At 36.0% G+C, this 25,382-nt stretch overlaps 1 protein-coding gene across 5 annotated transcripts in view; it reads left to right on the top strand.

Annotated features, from left to right (window-relative positions):
* hyd (E3 ubiquitin-protein ligase hyd) overlaps positions 1–25,382 on the top strand; it is a 157,300-nt gene that overhangs the window by 18,589 nt on the left and 113,329 nt on the right. For all 5 annotated transcript variants that reach the window (XM_069820262.1, XM_069820261.1, XM_069820260.1 and 2 more), the window contains exons 3-12: positions 1,116–1,428; positions 3,420–3,631; positions 6,256–6,425; positions 8,337–8,533; positions 11,274–11,542; positions 15,117–15,268; positions 16,907–17,251; positions 19,869–19,979; positions 21,604–21,746; positions 24,069–24,180. In XM_069820262.1, the coding sequence (XP_069676363.1) occupies positions 1,116–1,428; positions 3,420–3,631; positions 6,256–6,425; positions 8,337–8,533; positions 11,274–11,542; positions 15,117–15,268; positions 16,907–17,251; positions 19,869–19,979; positions 21,604–21,746; positions 24,069–24,180 (2,024 nt within the window). The remainder of the gene's footprint in view (positions 1–1,115; positions 1,429–3,419; positions 3,632–6,255; positions 6,426–8,336; positions 8,534–11,273; positions 11,543–15,116; positions 15,269–16,906; positions 17,252–19,868; positions 19,980–21,603; positions 21,747–24,068; positions 24,181–25,382) is intronic.

Below are 25,382 nucleotides of genomic sequence, written 5' to 3'. Positions count from 1 at the left end.
CAAGCCTCCGGATATGTCGCACTCGCCTGGATACTGCCACAGTCACAGACTCATTCAAGTTCGCTGCACATCGAACTCAGGTCCTCGCCTGGACACTGCCACAGTTACGGACCCACTCAAGTTCACTGCACTGGACCTCCATAACAATTGGTTTCCAGACGTTTCCTTGCTTCCGCTGTGCTGTCCCGTAGCCTTGTTTCACTTCTCTCTGCGCCGCGCCCCAGTACCTGACAAAGCTCGCGTCTCCTCTCCCCGCGTCTTCCTTCTCCCCAGACGCGCGCGAAACTCCCTGACGCGGCCAGAATGTTCTGGCCTGCCACCACAGTATGTATTAGGTATTATATCTTTATTCTATGTGGATATGGAGAAGAATGCAGCATGTGAAATGGGCACACAGAATAAGAAATGAAGGTGTGTTAGAGTGAGTGAAGAAAGAATAATGCTGAAACTGTCCAGAAAGAAAACAAAAATAAATTTGCTAGGCCACTGGCTAAGAAGAAACTGACTACTGAAGAATGCACTGGAAGAAATGGTGAACAGAAGGAAAGTTCGGGGTACAAAAAAAATATCAGATGACAAACATTACGATACATGAATCATATGTGGAGACTAAGAGGAAGGCAGAAAATAGGACAGATTGGAGAATGCTGGGTTTGCAGTGAAATACTACCTGTCCTCGAGCAGTACACTATGAATTAAATGAATGAATGAATAATTCTTTTTTACTCGCTTTGGAAGTTGATTTATTATTAATAGAATTTAAACACTGTATCATGCACTTTTCCTATATAGATCATGCTTAATATGACATTTATCCAGACTTATAATTAATTCAAAGGAAATTGCATAACATAGCAAAAATGTAACAAAATTGAAAGTTTAGGCAGCCCTATATGTGTAGTTCAAATACATAAAACGAATAAAATCAGTTGTATTACGAATTGAATTAATTCATATGTGTATTCACATTTATGTATGCAGTAGGCCCTATCATTACCGGTCCTGTATTCCTGATGAGAGCATCTGGCAACCCTGCTAAGAATGTAAAACTCGTGAAGATATAAACTTTTCCTAGAAACTATGTTAATTGTGGTTGTTTGGTGTTACTTACACAGCAACAGCAATAACAGCAAAGTCGGCAGCACTGGTGGTGCAGGATCGAGTTCAAGCAGCCGCCAGCTCACAAGAACACGTGCTCGCATCATGCGGTCCAATGCTTCTCTCCGTGGTGCTGCTGGTGGTGCCAGTGGGGCTGCCGGAGGTCGTGGTGCTCCTGGGGTGATCATGGGGGCAGGAGCTGGGGCGGGAGGAGCAGGGGGAGGCTCGCGCCCTATTGTGCCTGCCCCATATGTTCCTGAGGAGCTGGTGTCACAGGCGCAAGTTGTGCTACAGGGCAAGAGTCGCAATCTGATCATACGGGAACTTCAGGTAACTTCATATGGTTACTCCTTTGCTGCTTTATTTTTTAGTTTTATTAAGTTAATTCTTGAAGGAAGTTCCTTATGAAAGAGCTTTACTAAACGAAGGGGTGAGAATGGGACAGTTCAAAGCCACACTTGTAACAAAAATAGTTTTTTTGTGCGAATTTTTTTAATTTTTATTTATTTAAATTTAAATATACAGAATAAAGAATAAAGAATATAATTACAAACAAACAAGAGAAATAGAAATAAAATAATACAAACAATATAAAACAGGAGATACAGTAGTATTAACAAAATTTGAGACTGAATGAGCAGCGCTTGTGTTCAGTCGCAGTTCAGATATAATATTAATAGGCCTATAAGAGAATATAAAATAAAATAGGAAATAGAATTAAAATAGAATTCACATCTTATACACGTGAAGAAGCTACCATAAAAATTGAAACTTTGATTTCAAAAACTCCGAAAGTCTGGAGAAGTAAACTTTTCAGGAGATTAAAAAAACTACATAAATCTTTATTTTTTTAAAACAAACTTAATTGTTCAAGTATCATATTTTAGAATATCATATCATTGTGTATGAATTTCATAAAAAATTTCACATCATTCAGTTTGTTTTCATTTACAGGAATCTGACCTTTGTAAGCTTTCTTGAAGGGTGAAGAATGAGTAGAACAGAGAAAAGTTCTCTCCGGCACTGGGATTCGAACCCAGGTTTTCAGCTCTGTGTGCTGATGCTTTATCCACTAAGTCACACTGGATTCAAATTCCAATGCTGAATTGAATGCCTCTCAGTTTAAGTTCTACCTCTCTGTTCCCCTTTGGTGGCCTACCCTTATGTGGGCCATGTGACAGTAGCACAATGTCCAACATTATGTACAGAGGTGCACTCATTACGAGTGACTAAGTGGCCAGGGTCCGATGGAACATGGCGCCGTCTTGAATCACGAAGTGATTACTTACACTTATCATATTACTATGATGTAGCCTACCGAAGTACATGTGATATTTCTGTGCAGGAATTCTATCATTCACTGGGGTTGGGGGGGGGGGGGGTGCGCGTGCGTGTTTTGTTTTGTTTTTTTTTTTTATTCATTCTGAAAATCAATTATTTCATTACTATTTACATTATAAACAGGCAATTTCTGTTCAACTAAGTGAATTCCTCCTTGATACATTTCCATGGACTCAGCATTTCTTTTCATTTTTTTTTTCAATGACTGCCAAATGCTGATCACAAGGTAGGAAAGAATGTCCCCGAAATGGGACACTTTCCTGAACCTACTTATATTGATATCACTGAATATTTCAAGGCTGTCGAAATATCTGTTAGGAGTGTGGGCTCGACATTTCTTACCATAACTGGATGAAATGTGTCTAAACCAATGCTCTTAAATGAAAGAACACGCTTCGAAAAAAAATTGACTGGGAGTTTTTGAACTCTCTGTTGCAATTGCTCAACATATGACGTAAGTACATACCGAAGAAATCATGATACCACACCTAATAGCATTGAACTCTAAAGCCTCAGTACACTCTCCTGTAAAATTTTTTCAGTGTGGTTTAAGACTATATCATTCTTATCCCTTCAAATATGTTTGGTGTATATGTGATGCATAGATTTGAGAATATCTGCGCGCGCGTTTTTTTTTTTTTTTTTTTTAAGGATATAAAATGTTAATCTTCTTAGGGGTAATTTTTACTCTGAACTTGACACACTGGTGGTTACAGCGTTTTTTATCCATCTTCATTTCTTTACTTATAATGAATAAAAATCAAAATGAATGTCAATGTAGAATATGACTGCGAAATATTGTAATTACATCTGTGTGCTTGCATACTCTTGCTCTTTTCTCAGCCAATATCTAGTGTAGTACCATCTTTGCAATGTCACAGTGTCTAGAAATTATGCCCAAAACTATTGTAATATAAAATAGCAGAGCTGTCCTGTCTTCACTGATTATTATAATCATAATCACTGTGATATTGTTACAGCGCACCAATCTTGATGTGAACCTGGCAGTTAACAATCTTCTGAGTCGTGATGATGAAGAAGGTGATGATGCAGATGATGCACCAGACTCGTACGTTCCAGAGGATCTCATATCCTTGCTAGATGGTGGTTTCCATACTGCTGATCATTCTGTCATAATTGATGCAGATGCAATGTTTTCGGAGGATATGTTTGGGTATTCTGCTATGAGAAGGTAAGTATTTTGCTCCTGATGTATTGGTAAAACTTTGGAATTGTAGTAACTAATGATATGTTTTTATAAGGTGATATACGGATTTATACTGGAGCTTATTTGTGGGACTATTTTATTTAAAAAAGTCATCGTCATCTTCCAGGTTTTAAGCCTTTTGATCTGTTATGATGACAGCAGAGAAAGTTCTTTTCATCTTTTCTTTCTTCCAGCTGGGTGGTAATGGAACTTAACCTTCAGAATTTTGTATGAGGATGTTCCCTATTGGTGATTGTACCAGTTGATATGATATTTCCAGCGCATTATGTGACCTATTTTAATTCTTGTAATATATCCTAATTCTTTTCATAGTTCCAGCTTGTATATCCTACTACACTGGTCTTGCCAAGGTTTTATACAGCCACACTTGAGTAAACTTTTGAACTAGAAGGGGCTTCAAGATAGTATTAATTATTTCCATAGTTCTGTTGTACTTAATAATTTTGTTTGTATATCTGATTCTTAAAAAAATGGCTACTTACCAACATATGTAAAGGTGTAAAACATTATTTTGCTCTGAACCGAATATTTTCCACAAAAAGAAAAAAATATTAGACTTACTAATATTTATTTCCATCTCTTTTTCCTGCAGTTATTTGAGGATTAAAACTGAACCATCTGAGGATGCTGTAAGCAGTGGCATAGCCAGGATTTGGTTCTGGGGGGAATTTGAGATTTTTTTAAACTGACTATAAATACGTTTAATAACAAACTGAATTTTAAATAAATAGCCTATGTGTATTTTAACGTGTTAAGATTTCATAAACATGGACTTCGAAATAATAAAAAAATAACAGGACTAGATATGGAAGTTTCAAATCATAAGAAATGGAAACTTTTAAATGTTGATAAACAGGGTATGACAGCCATGGGAACATTTTCACCAAATCTAATTTAAAAAAAAATAATCGTGGAGCACTGAAAAAAGGCAAAAGGAAAATAATCGTGGAGCATTGAAAAAAAAGCAACTGGTGATTTATATGCAAAAACCTTAACGTTGATTAGGGCCTAAAATCGCGATTCGGTTAATTGGCACTCTAGTGTATATAAAAATATTTTATGCTCGACCATGCCGAAATGTTGTTGTTGTTTTCTAATGCCAGGCGTTTGACAATAAAGTCATTTGACCTCTTGCACTCCAATATTTTTCAAAGATACTCTCACTCTGAGAGAGGAACATAGGTTAAGGGTGTTTGAGAATAAGGTGCTTAGGAAAATATTTGGGGCTAAGCGGGATGAAGTTACAGGAGAATGGAGAAAGTTACACAACACAGACTGCACGCATTGTATTCTTCACCTGACATAATTAGGAACTTAAAATCCAGACGTTTGAGATGGGCAGGGCATGTAGCACGTATGGGCGAATCCAAAAAAATGCATATAGAGTGTTAGTTGGAAGACCGGAGGGAAAAAGACCTTTAGGGAGGCCGAGACGTAGATGGGAGGATAATATTAAAATGGATTTGAGGGAGGTGGGGTATGATGATAGAGATTGGATTAATCTTACACATTACAGGGACCGATGGCGGGCTTATGTGAGGGCTGCAATGAAACTTCGGGTTCCTTAAAAGCCATTTGTAAGTAAGTAAGTAATTATCATGGCCAGCCACTGAAGCACAGATTTTGAGGTCCATGCCGAAATGTAGTAATTATACACCCTGGTAGCAGTCCTTTAATGCGTGTCATTAGTACACCTATTCATTAAAGTTCAGGTTTTCGATTATTCTCGGATATGCAATCGAAAGACAACTAGCAAAACGTCACGCAGGCTGGAAATCCAATACTGTCGCAGAAGGTTATGTTCTGTTACTATAATAATTAGCGTTAATTGTAAATAATATTCAAATAAATTCAATTTGTCGTCACGTTTTTCAATTCTAAATCAATTTCCAGGTTATATCAAAATTAGTTCATGTTACATTACATCAAGGTCAATGACATTATTGTTCCTCGGAAAAAATCAATATTTTCGCGTCTGCGCACATCTCACAATATACGAGCTATGAACAAGGTCACTTCCGATCTTCTGTCAGATACAAATAAAATGAATACTTCTGAATAATTTCAAGTTAGATATATGGTCGAGCATAAAAAGTCGTATGAAACTTGCCTATAATGGTAATTAAGATGCTTGTATGAAAATTATGAAACTCGCGCTCGTTTCATAAACAAACATACTCGTATCTTAATTACTATCATTATAGACTCGTTGCATAATGCTATTAACTCTCATACGAAAATTCGGAGTTAGGGAGTGTTGGCCAATGTATAAAATCTGTTTAAAAGAAGTTCACTATGTCTGCAGTCTCCTCTGCTAAAAAACTTCAACCATATGGTGGTTACCATGAAATTCAGAACCTTCATAATTTCTCCTGTCTCCGGCATCTCTCCAAGCTTTACCCTGTAACTTGGTTGTATGAAAGAGTACTTTATATATAATTAACTTAATGCAGAATGTTTCCTGAAATAACGTTATAGTAAAACAGGCTACAGGGAACTTAAACTAATATTGCAGTTGGTCCCCTTTCGTTTTATGTTATTAAGAATTATTGATTGATATTGCGTATATATTGCACTAAATTTTCCAGTCGAGGAAGTTCGAGCAGTCGCCGTCTGACAGCTGACAGGGATCGAGAATCTGACAGGGACCGTGACAGAGATAGAGATAGTTTTTCACGTTGGAGAGATCGTCAGTATTTTGGTCCTCGACGCTGGCTTGAATCTGCATTACGAGATTCAACATGGGATAAAGATCCAGGTAAGTGTATGATTTTAAAAACTGAGGTTAGTACATGTTGTGTTGTATCTCTTATATCAAAGTTAGGTGAAATTGTAATGACACTAAAAATGGTTCAATGTCGAAATTTCATTCCTTACGTCATTATACTAAATCCTGCACTGTGTTTCTCATTTTTTACTATTTTATTGTTTAATTTTTATTTTTTCATAGTCTGTGGCATAGGGCAAGTATGAGTAATGTGGTGTTACAAATACTTATTTATGTAGTTTTGGTAGGAATAAATCTTGATGATATCCTTGATATGGGAGAAATTATTTTCATGTCTGTCTCGTGTCTTTACTCAGTCTTTTGTCGTAAAATATTGGAACATGAATTTTTTACTAAAAGAAACAACACTAATCTATTTGAAGTCATTCAGTAGTAAAGCACACAATGATAAATATTCTCGAATTCTGCTTCAGTTTTTTTTCTTACTAAATGAAGGATTGCTTCAAATAAAACAGTATTGTATACTGTATATTTTGAAATGTATTTGTTGTTATCCAATGCTCAGTATCTTTGCAATGAAGCCATCGGCTGTTATGTCAAATGTATTTGTCAGAAACATAATCAAAAAGAAATTATGCATGTCATAGGTAATTCGAACTAGATACACATTGTATGTATCAAAGACAACAGACTTCCTCATAGTCCACAGCAAAGTTTGAGGCAATTGAATGTGATATATTTAAAGCCAATTCTCGTAAGGGTGAATCACTTACGTTTCTTTTCGTTTTTCTTGCCTCTACAAATCTTGGATATGGTTCATTTAAAATTTCATTGAAACCAACATTGTATATTTCATTTTCAATTTCTCCACCCTCCTTCCCTAAACACACAGCACCTTTTATGTAACATGTTGTCTTCTGGCTTCTTTTAGGGATTGGGCACATTGCTGGAAGTTGTTGAATGAGAGCTTTAAAGGGTTTTCTTTTTGTGAAATGTTTGAAAATATTTTTTTTCTATTTGGGATACATCAGAAATGTCTACTTCTGATTTATCTAAGATATCAAGTGATGTCGAAGTTCCGATAGAACTACTGCCCGTCTTACTATGATTTTCTAATACATGTATAATGTGTTTGCTCATTTGTTGTTCTGATGAAGATATTTCTGCTGTAGAAGTAATACGTTTGTCATGAAAATATTTCGATATGACAGGATTTAACACTTCTCTCATTTTGGAAAATTGCAGTCAGTAAATTAACTGCATAATGTAATATGTTACTAGTCGGTGATGTATGCAGTGGAGGGGGGGAAAGGAACTGGCCACTCTACCCCACTATCTCCTGGCTTAGTTGACTCATGAGTGATGCCTTATTGGTGCCACTTATGAGGTTCAAACCTGCCTTTGGACAGTTGACTAAGTAAACAAAAAAATGTGTGCTGTTGTTGATTACTTCACGGATTACATACTCTTGGCAGTAGAAATCTGTATTGAGTTTTTAAGAGGATTTAATCTGAGAGAATGGTTATGCCTATACAGGCCAAGTGAATGAGGATTCTGTAAACACTGCCACAGCAAGCAAATGCATCATTCAGTAGTAGACAGAAATGCTTCTGAAATGCAGATTTCGAGTAATTTTTGAAAGCTATATGTTTTATCTTGCAATTCTTTTGACAGCAATATTTTGTATTTAACCTTCATTTCACCCTGCTTATCCATGTATAAAATGTCGAGGAGGTTTCCAACATTTTGAAGCATTGCTTTGTAAGAAAACTTTTCACACGACTCCATTATCTATAATCTTGCTAATGGTTGAAATATACAGGTATAATTTAGTAGTATTATCTATTTATAAAAAGTAATTGTACTTTAAGTATAAATTTTTTCGTCTAACTACTCACATTGTCCTGTGCGTTAAAACATTGCATACTTTTTTTCATGCAGAGAGTAAAAAGAAAGAGTTTGCAGCTCAAAGTCCATTATGGATGTCGGATGAATTGGAGTTTTGGCCAGAAAGAGGAGAGCCGTTGCCCCAGTTCAGTTTACTGGCAGCCCTTCACAGTGAGCTCATAGCAGTTACAACAAGTGGGCAGTTGTACCAATGGAAGTGGAATGAAGCAGAGCCCTACAGACACCCTGAGGTAGATTGTGTTGCTGAATGTATTTGCAGTGTTTTATTAAGTGATCTGTTTCTGAAATGCACCCCTTGTAAGTTAAGATGAAAAATAGGTAAATGAATATATTCTACAATTCATTTACTGTTAATGACATTAACATTTGATAGTATCGGGAATAGTATGTATTTTATTATCGAAATCACGTTTATATTTATGTACTGAAGATGACATAAGCCTCTTCATAATATAAATTTTCTATATACATCTTGAACGAGGTAATGTAAATTTAACACAAGAAGGACACATAATACGTTATCCAAAATAAATTTTCTGTTGAAAATTATGATACAAAATCCTCACCTGCATTTCATAATGCTTTGAAACAAAAGCTAATCTTATCCCTGTGTACGGACGTCGTCATCATAGCCCACATTCTCAGTCCCTTGAAATTAGTGTAACTTTTTTTTTCTTACAGAATATACAGGGTGGAAGTGAAATAGCCTTGCAGATTTTTAGAGCGAATAGCTCATTTGTATGTAACAAAAACTGTAATATCATATTGGTGGAAAGTCCATAGTTTTTTTTTTCTTTTTCAGAAAAAAAAAATGTTTTTCCCAAATGTTTAACAACCTCTTATTCGGTAACTATTGGGAGTAGGATCGTGATTTCTGTCCATATCGATAGGAAATCTAATAAAGAATAATTTATCCCTCTGGCGTATTTCAATAGTGTGGACGGTTTTAGTGTAAATCTAATTTTAAAATTCTCTAATTTCAAGCCATTGTCCTGCGCCATGGCATCATGGTCTAAGGCATTCTGCCTAGGACTCGCATTACGGAATGCGCACTGGTTCGAGTCCTCATGAGGGAAGAAATTTTCTCATGAAATTTCGGCCATTGTATGGGACCAGTGCCCACCCAGCATCGTGATGCACTTGGGGAGCTACGATAGGTAGCAAAAATCTGGTTTCGCAAACCAACTATAATGGCTGGGGGGATCGTCGTGCTAACCACACGATACCTTCGTTCTGGTTAGATGATCGTCCACCTCTTCTTCAGCATGTGGACGTGAGGCCAGCAGCTGTCTGGTCGGTCTTGGCTCTTCATGGGCTGTAGCGCCGTGTTTTTTTTTTTTTACTAATTTCAAGCCACTGCACAATGCTAGCAGAGATCAGCTCACCTACCCAAACACACAGAGTTCGTTGACCTCTTACATCTGTATCGTGAGTAGTGAGTGTTAGCGGCGATGTTGTCGGACTGCTGAAACTTCAAACTTAATCTCTTAATTAACTGTGCATTTAATCACAAAACGTAATAAGGTTTTCTAAGTATGGTGAATCCATGACCTCATGTCACTAAATATCATCTTGCTATCACCAATTCCATTAAGCTGATAATTAACCTAATAGTTGATACAGCATCATTAATTAACCGACTAAAATGAAAAGATACACAAGGCTTTCTACTTGGACATAATTACATCAACAGATCCACACCTGTGGAGTAATGGTTAGCGCGTCTGGTTGCGAAACCAGGTGGCCCGGTTTCGATTCCCAGTCGGGGCAAGTTACCTGGTTGAGGTTTTTTTTCCGGGATTTTCCCTCAACCCAATATGAGCAAATGCTGGGTAACTTTCAGTGCTGGACCCTGGTCTCATTTCACCGGCATTATCACCTTCATCTCATTCAGATGCTAAATAACTTAAGATGTTGATAAAGCGTCGTAAAATAACCTACAAAAATAAAAAAAAAATACATCAACAGTTGTATACAACACACGTGGCCAAAGCAATGAACAGTTGTTTTTTGCTTGGTCATATTTACATCAACACCACGTGGTCAAAGTACTGAACATGTTTCGCCACGCTTTGGTCGAACATTGGCTTGAAACATCTCTGATAGTGAATAATTTCAAGGGAAAAATTGTTCCGGGGCCAGGTATCAATCCCGGGACCTCTGGTTGAACGTACCAGCGCTCTACCAACTGAGCTACCCGGGAACTCCACCCGACACCGTCTCAACTTTCCCCTTTATATCCACACAACTCGCGTGGGCTGACGAAACGCCAGAGACCCACATCGAGTGCACACAATCTCTGTGTGACTTGGAATTGTGGTTTTCTGTTAACGTACACAGTGACGTATATATTATGGAAATCTAGTCTTTCAGGTAAAGTTCCCTGTAAAGCAGATTTGAATAATTTCAAGGGAAAAATTGTTCCGGGGCCGGGTATCGATCCCGGGATCTCTGGTTGAACGTACCAGCGCTCTACCAACTGAGCTACCCAGGAACTCCACCCGACACCATCTCAACTTATCGTTCAACCAGAGGTCCCGGGATCGATACCCGGCCCCAGAACAATTTTTTCCTTGAAATTATTCAAATCTGCTTTACAGGGAGCTTTACCTGAAAGACTAGATTTGCATCTCTGATAGTCTCTTCAAAACATGTACTTCTGTTATATTGTAAGTGGCATAGTGTGTAAAGTGACCAGTAGAGATTTCACTGTACTGTACTGAAAGATGTGCAAATTGAATGGGTAACCAGTTATTAATGTTAGACTAATCGAAAAACGCCTCAGATTTAATTCAGAAGCAGACAACTGTATTAAGAGGTATTATTTCAAAATAATGCAGTGTTACAAGAAATTTCGAAGTTTCTGAAATATTGTGACCTATAAGTTAGTTCCTGTAAGATCTTTATTGTAACAAAGTGATAAATTGAATTCTTATTTGCGTGTTACACAAGCATTGTGTATTGTTACAGAATAGCAACATTCATCATCCTAAAACAGTGGCTTTGGGACTCCTATCAGAACGAATAGTTCAAATATCAGCAACTGTTATTCGTTGTTCTGTGGCAACAGAGAGTGGGAAAGTGGCAACCTGGTTGGACGAACTTTTGAATCATGCAGCTGTTAAGTTGGAGCACCCCGCACAGAGCTTCACAGAGTTCACATTGGATCGAATTGTTTCACTTCACACTTGCACACTCTACACTGTTGCCAGATTAGAAAGTGGAGCTCTGTATTGGTGGTAAGTGACAAGATCATTACAAAAATGAATAGTTTCACCAACGTCCATCAAATTTTGCTTGACAAAAAATTAACAACTGTCTTTTGTCTAACGTCTCATTAAAATAAACACTGATCAATCAATAATTGATTCTTCTTTGTTGTTGAAGGATATTCAGGCCTTATATTTTCTAGACTCTGGTATATCATCTCAGCAGCAAATTTATCTAATATTTTACTAAAAAGATTTACGAAATTCATATAGTAGAAAAACACTTTTTTTCATCCAGTACAATGAATGTGTCCAAACTGCATTATTCTTCGACAATCTAAACATAGTCACTTCATTTGACAGCCCAGTATCCCATCTTCACATTTGAGGTATGTCCGATGTTACAAACTGTTAACGAGGTTCGCAAGTTATGTGGATGGTAGTGAGTTGTAAAAAATGATATAGTAGCAGAATAGGAAAGAAAGTACAGTGCGTCTTTGCCATCATGATTGACCAGCCGTGTGCCTGGTGGGAATTCACGTTTCTGTCGCTAAGACGACATGTATGCTGATGCAGCTAGTCATGACTATTTCCATTCATATCAACACTACGACGTCTATAAATAAAACAGTTTATGTGTAACTTGGCCTCTGGTAATATTCGGTTAGCTGAGATGGAAAACAGATCGTTTCGTCATGGTAAACAGATATTCATTAAGGGAAAGTATTTACATAAACACCTACATAAAGAATAGAAAATAGTGTGCTTCAACAAGGCGGAGAGTCAGATGTAAATTTCCTGACAGGTCAGTACCCTCTAGAAAAAACAATATTAAGGTTATTTAATAGATTCATGAAACAGGTTCTTTTTTTTTTAACCTCATTTTTTATATTACAGAGATTAGATTTTGCTTCTGCATTGGCCTAACACCATACTTCAATCCTTTTGGTATTATATTTGCCTCTTAGTATCATTATATGGTTCTTTTCAATATTAAACTTGACTCTGATTGACTGGACGGTGTGACTTTTGGTGTTCCAAATAAGTACTTTAGTACGATTCCTGGCATCTCTCAGTGCAGTCCCTACCTGGAGATCCGATTGAGGGACTGTTTTACCTCCGGAGAGTTTTACACTGAGAGACTCCATGTATCATAAGCAGTGAAAAATATAGTGGGACTGCATTGGTGTTATACTTGGCTCGGAAACATGACGGCCTCTCTTCTTGGAATTGGTAATCTCTCATAAACCCCCATCCTCTACTCAACTCCTAGCCGCGTGGCAGAAATACAATAGATCCCAGCATTGCCAAATCTAGTAGTCATTGCCTCTACCTGTTGGGTTTCACCCATTCTCAGTGTCTTTGTCGACGTGTTGTTTTATACCGTTGTGCGTTTCAATATGTCTAATTTATTCCGGCCATGATTAATGAGTGTTGGAGCAGATGATCCACAGCCAGGCCTCCTGATACACCTGAAGATCCAGGACCATCACGACAAGAACAACAAATAACACCGTCAAAGAAAACAGAATATCTTATTTGCAGAGGAGCGTACTAGAGTAGCTAAGAAAACAAAGTGTTAAAATTGTGTCTAACATTAGAAATTCTATCCATAAAGTAATCGAAAGTTCAGGCAGTTTAATAAGTATAAATCTTAATCACTTAACATCGGACGCAACTGGCGGAGTTGGATATATGGGCATAGAAATTAAGAATTACGTTTCACCAACTAAAGAGAAAATAAACAAATTAAAACAATTCGGTAAGATAGACGATTTTATACGTGATTTACTTCGCCGAACAGTATGTGAACAGTACGCGAAAGAGATATCGCCAACAGCAACACCGTCCTTAGCAACCTAAATAATGGCATTATTCACAGCAGTGCTTAAAAGTTTTCTAACTTACAGCAGTGAATTAAATGTTTTTAAATCACTCTCTACATGACAACCAACATATTAGCAATAGTAAAATGAATATATATGAACTTCTTCGCCAACAACACATTACAAAGAAAAGCCCTACAATTTAAAATTAAATTTACATACCAGTAATGAATAAAATATTATATAGCACACTAAAGTAAACAGATTTTATGCATTCGTGGAAATTATCACCCAAGGAGAAGCTGATAAAATCTAACTTTACTCTTTTGTACTATAAATTCTACTATAAATTCTATAAGTATTCAGTGATCACAGTTTCAGAAAATTTTACCAGCGCAACATTCTTAATTAAGTATAAAATTCTGGAACTTCAATAACATGAGAATTTAACACTTATTATAGAAGTCTGTATTTTTTTTGTTTATTTAGGCAAAACATGTTAGTGAAAATATAAATATAAAGTTTTTTTTAAAATAAGTTTGTTCATTTTTATACCAATTTTGTTTTAGTAATTATAAATTAAGGTATATTTACAAAGATAATATAGTCCTTCTGAAAATCGCGGTTTCACGGAACACAGTTTGAAAAACGTTCGCAAATCACAATGACTTCAAGAATTGGCAACTCGGCTAAGGGTTTATCTCTTGAGCGTGCCTGCAGTTAACTGGTGAAGGGGATGACGGAAGGTCGTCATGTTTTCGTGCGAAGTATAATGCAGCTTATGTGAGTACCTCTTTGTTACTTGTTAGCTTAAACCACAAGTTTAAGCCCCCTCACCACGACAGGGTGAGTACCCAGGAGGTAGTTATACAATTGTACCTACACCGATTTCACATTTCTGATAATCCTACTTGTCTGTGGTGTAATAATCATGATGAAGATCTGGAATACATTTTTCTATACTGTCCATCCATAAACCACAAAAGAAGTAAATTAAAATCATCAGTACCAGTTGCAGAAGACACAGCCCTGCAGTATATATTGACACACCCCAACTCTGGCTACTAGCAACAGGGATCTATAATGAACACCGATCAAAATACCCCTCATTTCTCATGAAAAACAAGAACTGAAAAGACTACAGTGGACTATAGTGGACTTTATATTGTCAGCAAACAGCTGGATACATTAAGAAGATTGATTGATGAAACAGGTTCTGTAAATGACAGAAAAAGACGACAACAGTGCCGTGTTCTTACAGAAGAAAGACTATGAAATTGGTACGGCATTAGAGCATAGCCCACGCAAGTCTCTGAAATGTTTAGCACAGTAGACAGGGATTTCTAAAGCATCTCTGGGAGTGGCAACAAAATTATTGAAATTAAAACTATAGAGAATTCCATCATGTCATGAATTACAGCTCCAAGATTACAATCGCAGGCTTAATTTTTGTAATTAGGTGTTAGAAAAAGTAAATAATGAAGAACTTGATCCCCGATCGATTTTTTTTTTTATGATGAGGCTTGATTTCATCTGCATGGCCACAGATCATCAGAGAACCAGATAAGCTCCATTGTAAGTTTTAATGAGTTAAGTTGCGGAAAGCACTGCCTCCCATTAGACACATGGCCAGTTAATCATCACGGGCATGATGGCAAAGACGTGCTGTACTATGTGAGAATCTAAGTTACTCTGTTGATGTCAAACTCAACAAAATTCCATGTTAATGTAAACTGATGATTGGCCTCTGTTCGACTAAATTGATATTTCTCTCACAGGGGTGTTCTGCCATTTGGGCAGCGTAAGCGGTTGTGGGAGAAACATCGTGCAAAGTCTCGTAAACATCGACCTTCTACCGTAGCAGCTGACATCGTGTGTGGGAGCCAAGTGTGCATGAAGAACAGTCCAATGTACCAACCTGGAGCAATTGGTATGTGTGTGTTGAATGTAGAACATAGAATAATTTTGTTGCTGCTAGTGTGTTATCATTTGACAATTTTAAGATAAAAGGTAAGAGAGTGAAATCTATACTAATAATAATAAATCTGTAGCCAAAATTTTTCTGATAATTTTCGATTTTCCAAAAATAATTGGTGTTAACATGTATAATTAATCATCCTGAATCCGAAAATCGCTTTTTTGAAATTCTTGTTTGTATGTCTGTCTGTCTCTATGTTTGTTACCTTTTCGCGCGATAATGGCTGAACCGATTTATATGAAAATTGGAATATAAATTAAGTTCGTTGTAACTTAGATTTTAGGCTCTACGGCATTCAAAATACTTTATTTAAAGGGGGGGTTATAAGGGGGCCCGAATTAAATAAATCGAAATATCTCCCTTCTTATTAATTTTCATGAAAAATGTTACATAACAAAAGTTTCTTTAAAAATGATTTCCGATAAGTTTTATTCTATATCAAATTTTGATAGGACTGATATATATTTAATGAGATAAATGAGTTTTAAAATTACAATAACGCCATCTAAGGTGCTGTATTGAAATAAAAACAAATGACTTCGTCTATAAGGGGCCTTGGACAACAACAATCGAAAGCTATTAAACATAGCCTACAGAGAATGTTTCTGTGTTTGTATGAAGTAATATCGAAAGCTAATTAATTGTTTAATTATTATTTCACCTTTGGAAAGTGTAGTTTCTCTAGATGGACATAATTCTATAATGTTATTACAGTAACTTCTGAGTGAAATTTAAGGGTATACAAGACTTTTAAAATAACAATACAATACATTTTCACCGCCGCCTCAGATTGTAGCGTTATTGTTCCTGCAGTAACTCCTATGTGCAAAATATAAAATTTTTGAGTAGGAAGAAAAAACACATTTATTCATTCCATGGCAATGGTACATAGGAGATCGTGAATTCTTACATTTTCGAAAGAAAGAAATATAATTACATATCACGTATCACTATTTAAGTTATTTGAAGGGTTCAGAACCATAGTGGGCCAAGCGCCATTTACTGAAGACATAGAAAACAAGGGTTAAAATTAAGTTATTACCATAATTCGATGGAAACATATAGCAAGTAATATAAAGTATACACATTAAAACTAAATGATATGTCAATCTTCACTAAACTATGGTTGCATGTAATAACAATTAAGAAACGTGTTAAAGGAATTGTCATTGCACCAAATGAGTGGTCTCTGGACCAAAATGATCGCATTTTAATTATTTAAATACAATTTCAATTAAGTAACATATTAAACTATTTATCCTTCTAACAAACACGAATGTTCCCTGGATTAAACGTCCTATTTTAATTATGTAATTACTTCATACTTATTTCTAACAAGTGCAACGGAGCGCACAGGTACGGCTAGTTTTAGAAATAAGAGTACTTACTCTATTGCTTTTAAAATCAAGTGCTGGCACAACCATACTAGACTCTCATTTCAATTATTCCATGTTCAGATAAGTGGCGATCATTTTATATTAATAAAGAATAAATAACTCACAGCAACATAGAAAATTGTTTATTACATGATAGTCTTCAATTTTACATATTTTTTGGATTTTTTTATTTGTTTATTTCCTCTCCCCCCAGGTTTCACAATATCAGGCGGTGTTCCTAAGGTTGGTCAGTTGCTGAATGCTGCTTGGAACCTCACAGATTTATGTCGGTTCAAATTAGTGACAGCTCCACCACCTACCTCACACCACAACACATCTTCCACACCTGAACACCGCCGTGGTGTGGATGGCAGTGGTGCCAACAGCAGCGGCTCTGGAGTGACTGCTGCAAGCAGCCTCCCAGCACCTGGCAGCAGTGGGGCCGCTGGAAACAAAAACACACTGCACAAAGAAACTGCAGACAGGCTGGACATGCCTCCCCCACCCTCCCCAGCCTCCAGCACATGCAGCGACACAGGCAGTATAACCACAAGTCACAGTAAGTGTCCATAGATAAATGAGACCGTCAAGTGCAAAACTCGCCTTGTCCAAAAAAAGAGTTACATATGGGATGTTGTACTTTTTGCAGCTCTCTATCTACTGACATAGTCGGTTTGTGCAAATCTTGTCTAATTCCTCTTCCATAGAGCTCAGAAAAACTACTATCAAATGCAAAACTGTCCATATCCATAACGGTTTTTCCTGTTTTCTGACAAATCACTCTATCTGGATAAGGCTAGTTTTGCATTTGATAGCCTCAAATAATTGTTACGTAATTTTTTGTCAGTGGTTTTCAGATTTTCAATTAATTATCAGACATGAAATTAAGCTGTCATTCTAGATGACGAAGCCAGTCACTTCCTGATAAAATAATAGACTAATATAGAATTGGTGGAATGTTTATAAGAAAAGTAGTGGTGTCCCCTCCAAAATAATAATAGAGAATTAATGGAACCTTTATAAGAAAAGTACTAATGTTCCCTCCCTCTTAATTTCTTCTTGTCCACACCTGTGGAGTAATGGTCAGCGCGTCTGGCTGCGAAATCAGGTGGCCTGGGTTCGAATCCCGGTCGGGGCAAGTTACCTGGTTGAGGTTTTTTCCGGGGTTTTCCCTCAACCCAATGCGAGCAAATGCTGGGTAACTTTCGGTGCTGGACCCCAGACTCATTTCACCGGCATTATCACTTTCATATCATTCAGATGCTAAATAACCTAGATGTTGATACAGCGTCGTAAAATAACCCAATAAAATAAAATAAAAAAATTCCTTCTTCCCACAAAAGAATATAAAATTAATATTAAACTCAGACTTGAACTCAAGTTTCCAGCATGAACAGCATCATAATCTTCTTTTTTCATCTTCTTCTCCGCCCCCCCCCCCCCAATGGCAGGGCTCTTAATTTGGCTGTTATTTGCCCCATCTCTACCAGCATGGTTCATACATGAGCTGTTGAGAGCAAAAGTGGTGTAAGTCAAAAATAAGTAATGAGGGTTAAAGTAAACATTCTGTAAAGTACAGTGCAAAATAGCAATTAATAATCAATTTATTTAAACTATTAGTAGTCAGTTGATAGCACGGAAGACATATTAATTGCTATTTTGCGCTGTATTTTATAGAATTTTTACTTTAAACCTCATTACCCAATTTTGACTTACACCATTTCTGCTCTGAATGGCTCACATGTCGCTAATGCTGGGAGACCACAATAAAGTAAATCTGCATTAGAGTCATAATGGATGATGATGATGACGATGACGATGACGATGACGACGAACTATTAGGATGTCACAGGAACCCAATACCTCCGGAAATCCTTTTGTCCAGTACAAGTTATAAATTTAGCATGGATCATAATTTTTGTGTTTATGTAGTATTAATAATAATAATAATAATAATAATAATAATAATAATAATAATAAAAAAATTTCTTTTGGTTGGACAGAACTGTAATACATGTATTGAAATGTCTACTTTCAAACATGTCTCTAAAACATGCCTCTCTTTGCAGACAATTAAAAAATTTTCTGACCCAAAGGATGAGTAATACCTTAAAACACTAACTTCCCTAAAAGGATACTCTTTAGCACAGAAAAGGCTAATAGTTTTAATTTTAGTTCAATTTTCTGTAACAGAAACATTCATGAAGTTGTAAAGACAGAAAGTTAAAATTTTTTCCCCTTATGGCAAGATTATCAATGTGCACACTTTGGTTTCTATAGTTTTCGTTGAAGTGATTATGTACTGAAGAATAACATCGTGTGTGAAAAGTTTAACTTACTTTATGCTCGACCATGCCGAAATGTAGTAATTATACACCTGGTAGCAGCCCTTTAATGGACCTTATTAAAGTACACCTATTCATTAAAGTTCAGGTGTTCCACCAATCAGAATATACCATTGTAGCAATATGAAAGCGCAAGTATCGATTATTCTCGGATATGCAATCGAAAGACAACTAGCGAAATGTCACGGAGGCTGGAAATCCAATACTGTCGCAGAAGGTTATATTGAAGAATCGATCCAAAATAAAATTGAAATCTCGAATACAATATTAAACTCAGTCGAAAAAAACAACACACAAATTAACATCAATTCACCATTATCTTCCAGCCTTTCACAAAGCACATTCCTGCAAATTCATTTCACCAATTGCACAATAAATCACCTACATTTGAAATAAAGTCAGTTCTGTTACTATAATAATTAGTGTTAATTGTAAATAATATTCAAATAAATTCAATTTGTCATCTCGTTTTTCAATGTCTTAATTTAATTTCAATGTTATATCAAGATTAATGTTTATTTTACTCTCTAGATTATATCAAGGTCAATGTGGACACTTGTTTCTCGGAAAAAATCAATACTTTCGCGTCTGCGCACATCTCACAATTTAAGAGCTATTGCACAAGGTCAGTTCCGCTCCTCAGTCAGATAATAAAATGAATACTTCTGAATAATTTCAATTTAGAAATATGGTTGAGCATAAAAAGTCGTATGAAACTTGACTATAATGTTAATTAAGACGCTTCCGCTCGTTTCATAAACATACTCGCGTCTTAATTACTACCATTATAGGCTCATTGCATAATGTACTTTTTTCTTTTTTTCTTAATAGAAAGACAAAAGCGACTAGCACCAAAAGGAGAAGAAGCAGAGAAGAAAGATGAGGAGGAATGGCAGCTGAAAGACGTTGTGTTTGTGGAAGATGTGAAGAGTGTACCAGTTGGTAAGCAAGTAGAATGTACATTATGTCAATGTTAAACATATCGCTGCATTAAAATACTTCACTAATCATATGTACATATTTAGCAGATTGAGTGTTGTAAGTAGCAGCTTATCATCAATTTATTACAGTTCTTACAAATCCATTAGAAAACTTAACTGTGCAGCGAATTATTGATACATTTATAAGGGTTTTCCCCTTCAGGATTGTATGTAATTATTGAGAATGACCGGAAAGTGAACTTCTTGCAACAATGTGTCTGAATTTAAAGACATGCTGTTTCTGTTATGTGATGTGATTGTATTTGTTGCATATGTAATATTTAATTCAGCATTGTTACTTCTTGTGGAACATAAATTTAAAATATCTCCTAGAATTTTTAATAAAAACTACATCTGATGAACTTCATATTCTAGTTACCATATTTAATCGTGTAATCATCTCCATCACATAACTGTCACACTCTTATTTATAGACATACTGATCAGGACTTCAAAATTTCACTGCATAATCATTGCATGGTCGAATGTGTGAGAAACAGTAGTGGCAACTGACGAAAGTGAATGGAGTGGAGATGCGAGATGTTAGCACCAAGCCAATAGCTATTTGCATTTAGTTGGTTGTGAATGGTGGTTGTTTACAAGTGTTCAAATACTTTGTTTTAGCCTAAACCAATCATTTTTCGCGGACTGGTCCAGTAGTCAGATATCAACTTCATTGTATCAGATATACTGATACATGTGACTCAACTATACTGTGAATGTTTTTAGTCAGTAAAAAAATATTTTAATTCAACAACGCCACAGTAATGTTTATTTTTTAAGGTATTATTCATGTTAAGGTTCCAGCGTCACACACTAATACTGGTTCCTCTCCATCCCCTCTCCTTCCTCTTCTACTACAAATCATGGAATTGGGCCATAACTTGCTCGCACATGCCCCCATTATTAGCTGATCACTGAAAGTTGACGCGAGCAATCGTTACCATTTTAATTTATTCTTCATGTAATGGTCGCACCATATATTTTCACGTCAAAAAATGTAATAAAAAAATGCGATGATTATGCGATGAAATACGATAATTGAAAAAGTACTGAAGAATGTGTTTTAGGGTGCATTTATGTTATTGTTCTTAATTTTTTTGTTAAATTTTGTGCTATTCATTTCATTAGTATTTTAATCATTCTTGCATATCAGTGCTCTCTGTCTCAAAAGATATTCAAATTATACACCTCTAACCCCATATAGCCTTTATCCATTGTTTTGATGAAATAAGACTATGTTCTTGTTTATTAGTATTTCTTTGGATTCTTGGTGTGGTAAGTGATTTTTCCTCTCACTTGCTTTGACTATAACCACCATTTGTCCTTTTATATGCTGTTAGGCTTCATTGTTTTCATTTGTATCATTTTATTTTTATATATAATACAGTTTTGATAATTAAATGAATAGATCTTGTAACATGTTTCATTATATTTAATAATCTCTGGTTCTGGTGGCATTAATATTGATGATCCTTTTTTTTTTATTTCGAATCCAGAGGGAATATTTTCCGCTTTACAGATAAGAACAGGTTAGTGAAACTATTTATAACCCTTCTCTTTTTCTTTCTTTTTTTTTTTTTTAGGACGCGTATTGAAAGTGGATGGGGCACATGTAGCAGTTCGCTTTCCAGGCACCAAAGATTCAAAGGAAATGAAAGATCTCACAGCAGATGACACAGTCAATCTTCTTCAGGATTGTAGGCTCATGAGGAAAGATGAGTTGCAGGTCAGCATATGTATCTTAAAATTATTATAAAATCATAACAGTTGCACTTGACCATCAACAGTGCAAAAAAATTAATATGTAAATAAATACATACTAACATAACCTGAGTCTAACTCCAGATCATATATAACAGATTGTTCAGTCTTATGGGATTTGACGGCAACAACTTTGATCAATTTCACTATGCTGCCATCTAGCAACTGCAGAAGAAGTCATGTTATAACTCTCATTTGAATTGCATGGAGCAACTGTACTTCCTGATATTGTGGTATTGGGCAGAACATCCAAACACCTAACAGAGACTGTAAGAGATATGACGACTGCTGCAACGAAAATCGGTCTCAATATAAATCTCAACAAAACAAAATATATGGTTAATAGGTAAGGTAGTCCACAAGTGAAAGAAGTAGAGCTAGAAGGTCAAACATATGAAAGGTCTGAGAGTTTTAAATATCTGGGCACTCTAATAACAGAACAAAATGAGATCGAGATAGAAATTAAAGCAAGAATTAATCAAGGAAATAAATGCTATAAAGCATTAGCACATCTCTTTAGGAAAAGATATTTGTCACAGATGTTAAAAGAAAGATTATATAAAACAATTATAAAACCTATTGTAACATATGGATCAGAATCATGGACTTTAACAGACAAGTCAAAAAAGCAACTAATGACTTGGGAAAGGAAAATACTTCGAAGAATTTACGGTCCAATATATGAAAATGACATATGGAGAATTCGAACAAACTCTGAAATTATAAACATATAATACACCAGACATTGTGGCAACAATAAGATCAAGAAGAAGATTTTAGAAGGAAAGATGGGAGGCAATAGAAAGAGAGGAAGACCCAGGCTTAGATGAAGTGACGATGTGGAAAATGATTTGAGACAGCTGAGAGTAAGAAGGTGGAGAAACAAGACTTTGGATCGAGACATAAGGGCATCTATCACAAAGGAAGCGGGGACTAAACTCAAAGGGCCGTGGAACTGTAGGATGATGATGATGATGAAGAACTGTATTTCCATCTAGCAGTCGTTACCGATCAATGGTGGCATTCCTGGTGGTTGTTCTCTTCCACTTGTTACCGTTTTTAACATGGGAATGGCCAATCTGTTATATATGTAATCAGGGATCTAACTTAACCTATGCCCTCTCACTTTTTGTCAGGATTACTTATTGTGAGAAGTGAGCTGTCGGATATTAAATTTTGGAGTTCATAGTCTTGATATTGCTCTGTTTATCCATTTGTTCTGAAAGATTAGTTTACATATTTCACGTTTTACTGTGAGCTGTAGTCATAAGTAATGTAAAACAAGCCAACAACTTTTTTAATGAAATGGCTCAAGAATTTTATGAATTTAAAGATGCATTCATTATTATTCGTATCTAAAGGTATGGTCACACATCGCTACTTTTGCAGTGCAACTTTTGTACTGCAGCTGCAAAAGTTGTGTGTCGTGTTCACACGTAAGCCAAAAGTAGCGTGCTGCACGCTACTTTTCATGCTGCACAACCCGAGTGCAGCAAAAGTTGCAACTGGAGGTAGCGAGTCTATTCACACACAAGGCGCTACTTTTGCAGCTGCAGTCATGCTGCAGGTTTCCATCTCCGTGTTGACTTCTCAATATACATTTTGTGGTTATGTTCGCATTATTAAGAAACTCATGCGAAAGCTTCCTTATCTATTATTTGCTTTTCTGTCGTATCTAGTATTCAGAAATTGCCATTATTTTTTACTATAAAGCTTTTAAAAACGCCTATATACTTAAATGATAACCAACAGTATATTCACGTAATCAATGTTGGCAACCCTCCTGTTTGGAACTACGCTACGGAAATTTAAAAAAATGAATTATAATCGTCAGCAATTATGCTCAGACTGTGTTGTGTATTTAATAACTGTTTCAAATAATTTATTTTCATCACATTTAACACTAAAATATATCCAAACAATAAAAGTATCATTGGCACATTTGGGTGGTAACACTGGTTGCAACTGCAGCAAAAGTTTCAACAAAACCGATATCAAAAATGCTGCGGCTGCAACCCTGAGAACCCTGTTCACACGTCGCTACTTTTAAGCTGCGCGAAGCATGGAAAAGTAGCGGGCAGCAGGTTCGGCAGCCGCTACTTTTCGGGTTGCACCGTTGTTCACACGTTGCAGTACAAGAGTTGCGCAGTATTTTGTACTGCAGCGCTGCAAAAGTAGCGACGTGTGACCATACCTTAATATTTCTCTCTTTACATTATATTAAAACATGCTATATTTAACATGAATCTGACTATATTGTAAATATATTAATACTGTGTGTTTGTAGGTGATAAAATCTGGGACTACTTCTCGTGCTCCAGATTGTTTTCAGCGCATTCCAAGAAGAGTCAACATAGCTGAGGGTGGTCAGATACTTACTATCACAGTTGATGGACAAGGTAATTGCATAGATGTCAAAACATAATACAGTAGTTAGTAGTGAAGTGTATAAATTAGATTTCTCTTAAATTTTTTGTTATATTTTTTTGTTAGAATAAGTTTTGTGACGTTCAAAAAATTGATTTCGAGATTTTATTGAAAATAAACATTTTTAACTTCACTGATACCGAAACAGTGTTTTAGACATACAAGTTTGCCAACTTCGTACAATGATTTCTTCTAAACTATTTGACGAATTTAAAATATAAATTATTACAATGTACAATATAGCCATCTTATGTACGCGAATGGTCTGCACAAGAGGGAAACATATTACGAAGTATAAAGAATACTGTTCAAGTTTGGGATTCGTCCATAAGAGTGTCATGACACGAAGTTTTACTCGCCTGGTTGAGGATTGGCCACTCGTCTGACACACGGCTATCTCCTACGTGGCGAGCCTCAACTTGAGTGTGATGTATCGATCGTCCAGTTCAAAAGTGCGACAGCTCAAAAATTGCCATTTTTTAGTTATTTATACTACTGAAAGCCCCTTTCAGAGCTCTTTCTGATTCAGTATTGAAATAAGTCATATTTACAACCATAAAGAAAAAACTAAATAAACTGCTTTAGAAATAATTATAACTATGGACTTTACTAATTCATTATTAGTACATTTCGAAATGTATTAATAATGAACTGGAAGATTGTGATATACTCGTTCTGAATACTGACTCATTTCTAATTGTCGTGGTTATGAACCAGAACTCTGTTCCTTTCTAGGTGATTTATTTGAAACTTCCAACTGAAGATATCTCAAAACTTGTTTTTTTGAGTTGTCGCACTTTTGAACCAGACGATCGATATGCTGTGTACCATTTACAGTCAAGCATATTTTATTGCATTATAGGAAATATGACCGTGACTGTAGGCAATATGCAATTCGGCCAACTCTACGTGACGCTTTTGGAAATGATTTTAATTGTGCAAATACAGTTCTGAGATTTTTATCGAATACAGGACTTGACAGGGTGATTTAGTTTATTATTGACCCATTTTACATATCCTCCAGACCCTTTACATCCGGAGGTTACATTTGTTGTTTTATATATATTTTTAACATACTTGATATTTTGGATATTTACATCCAGATATTTTATAAAATTGGAAGCATTCTAAGTTGGAGGTTTTCGGGTGAATATGAATAAGACTGAATATTTAG

The sequence above is a fragment of the Periplaneta americana genome, chromosome 3 (genome assembly GCF_040183065.1).
Source record: "Periplaneta americana isolate PAMFEO1 chromosome 3, P.americana_PAMFEO1_priV1, whole genome shotgun sequence".
Lineage (NCBI taxonomy): Eukaryota > Metazoa > Arthropoda > Insecta > Blattodea > Blattidae > Periplaneta > Periplaneta americana.
This window is presented reverse-complemented; position numbering and strand designations above follow the sequence as displayed.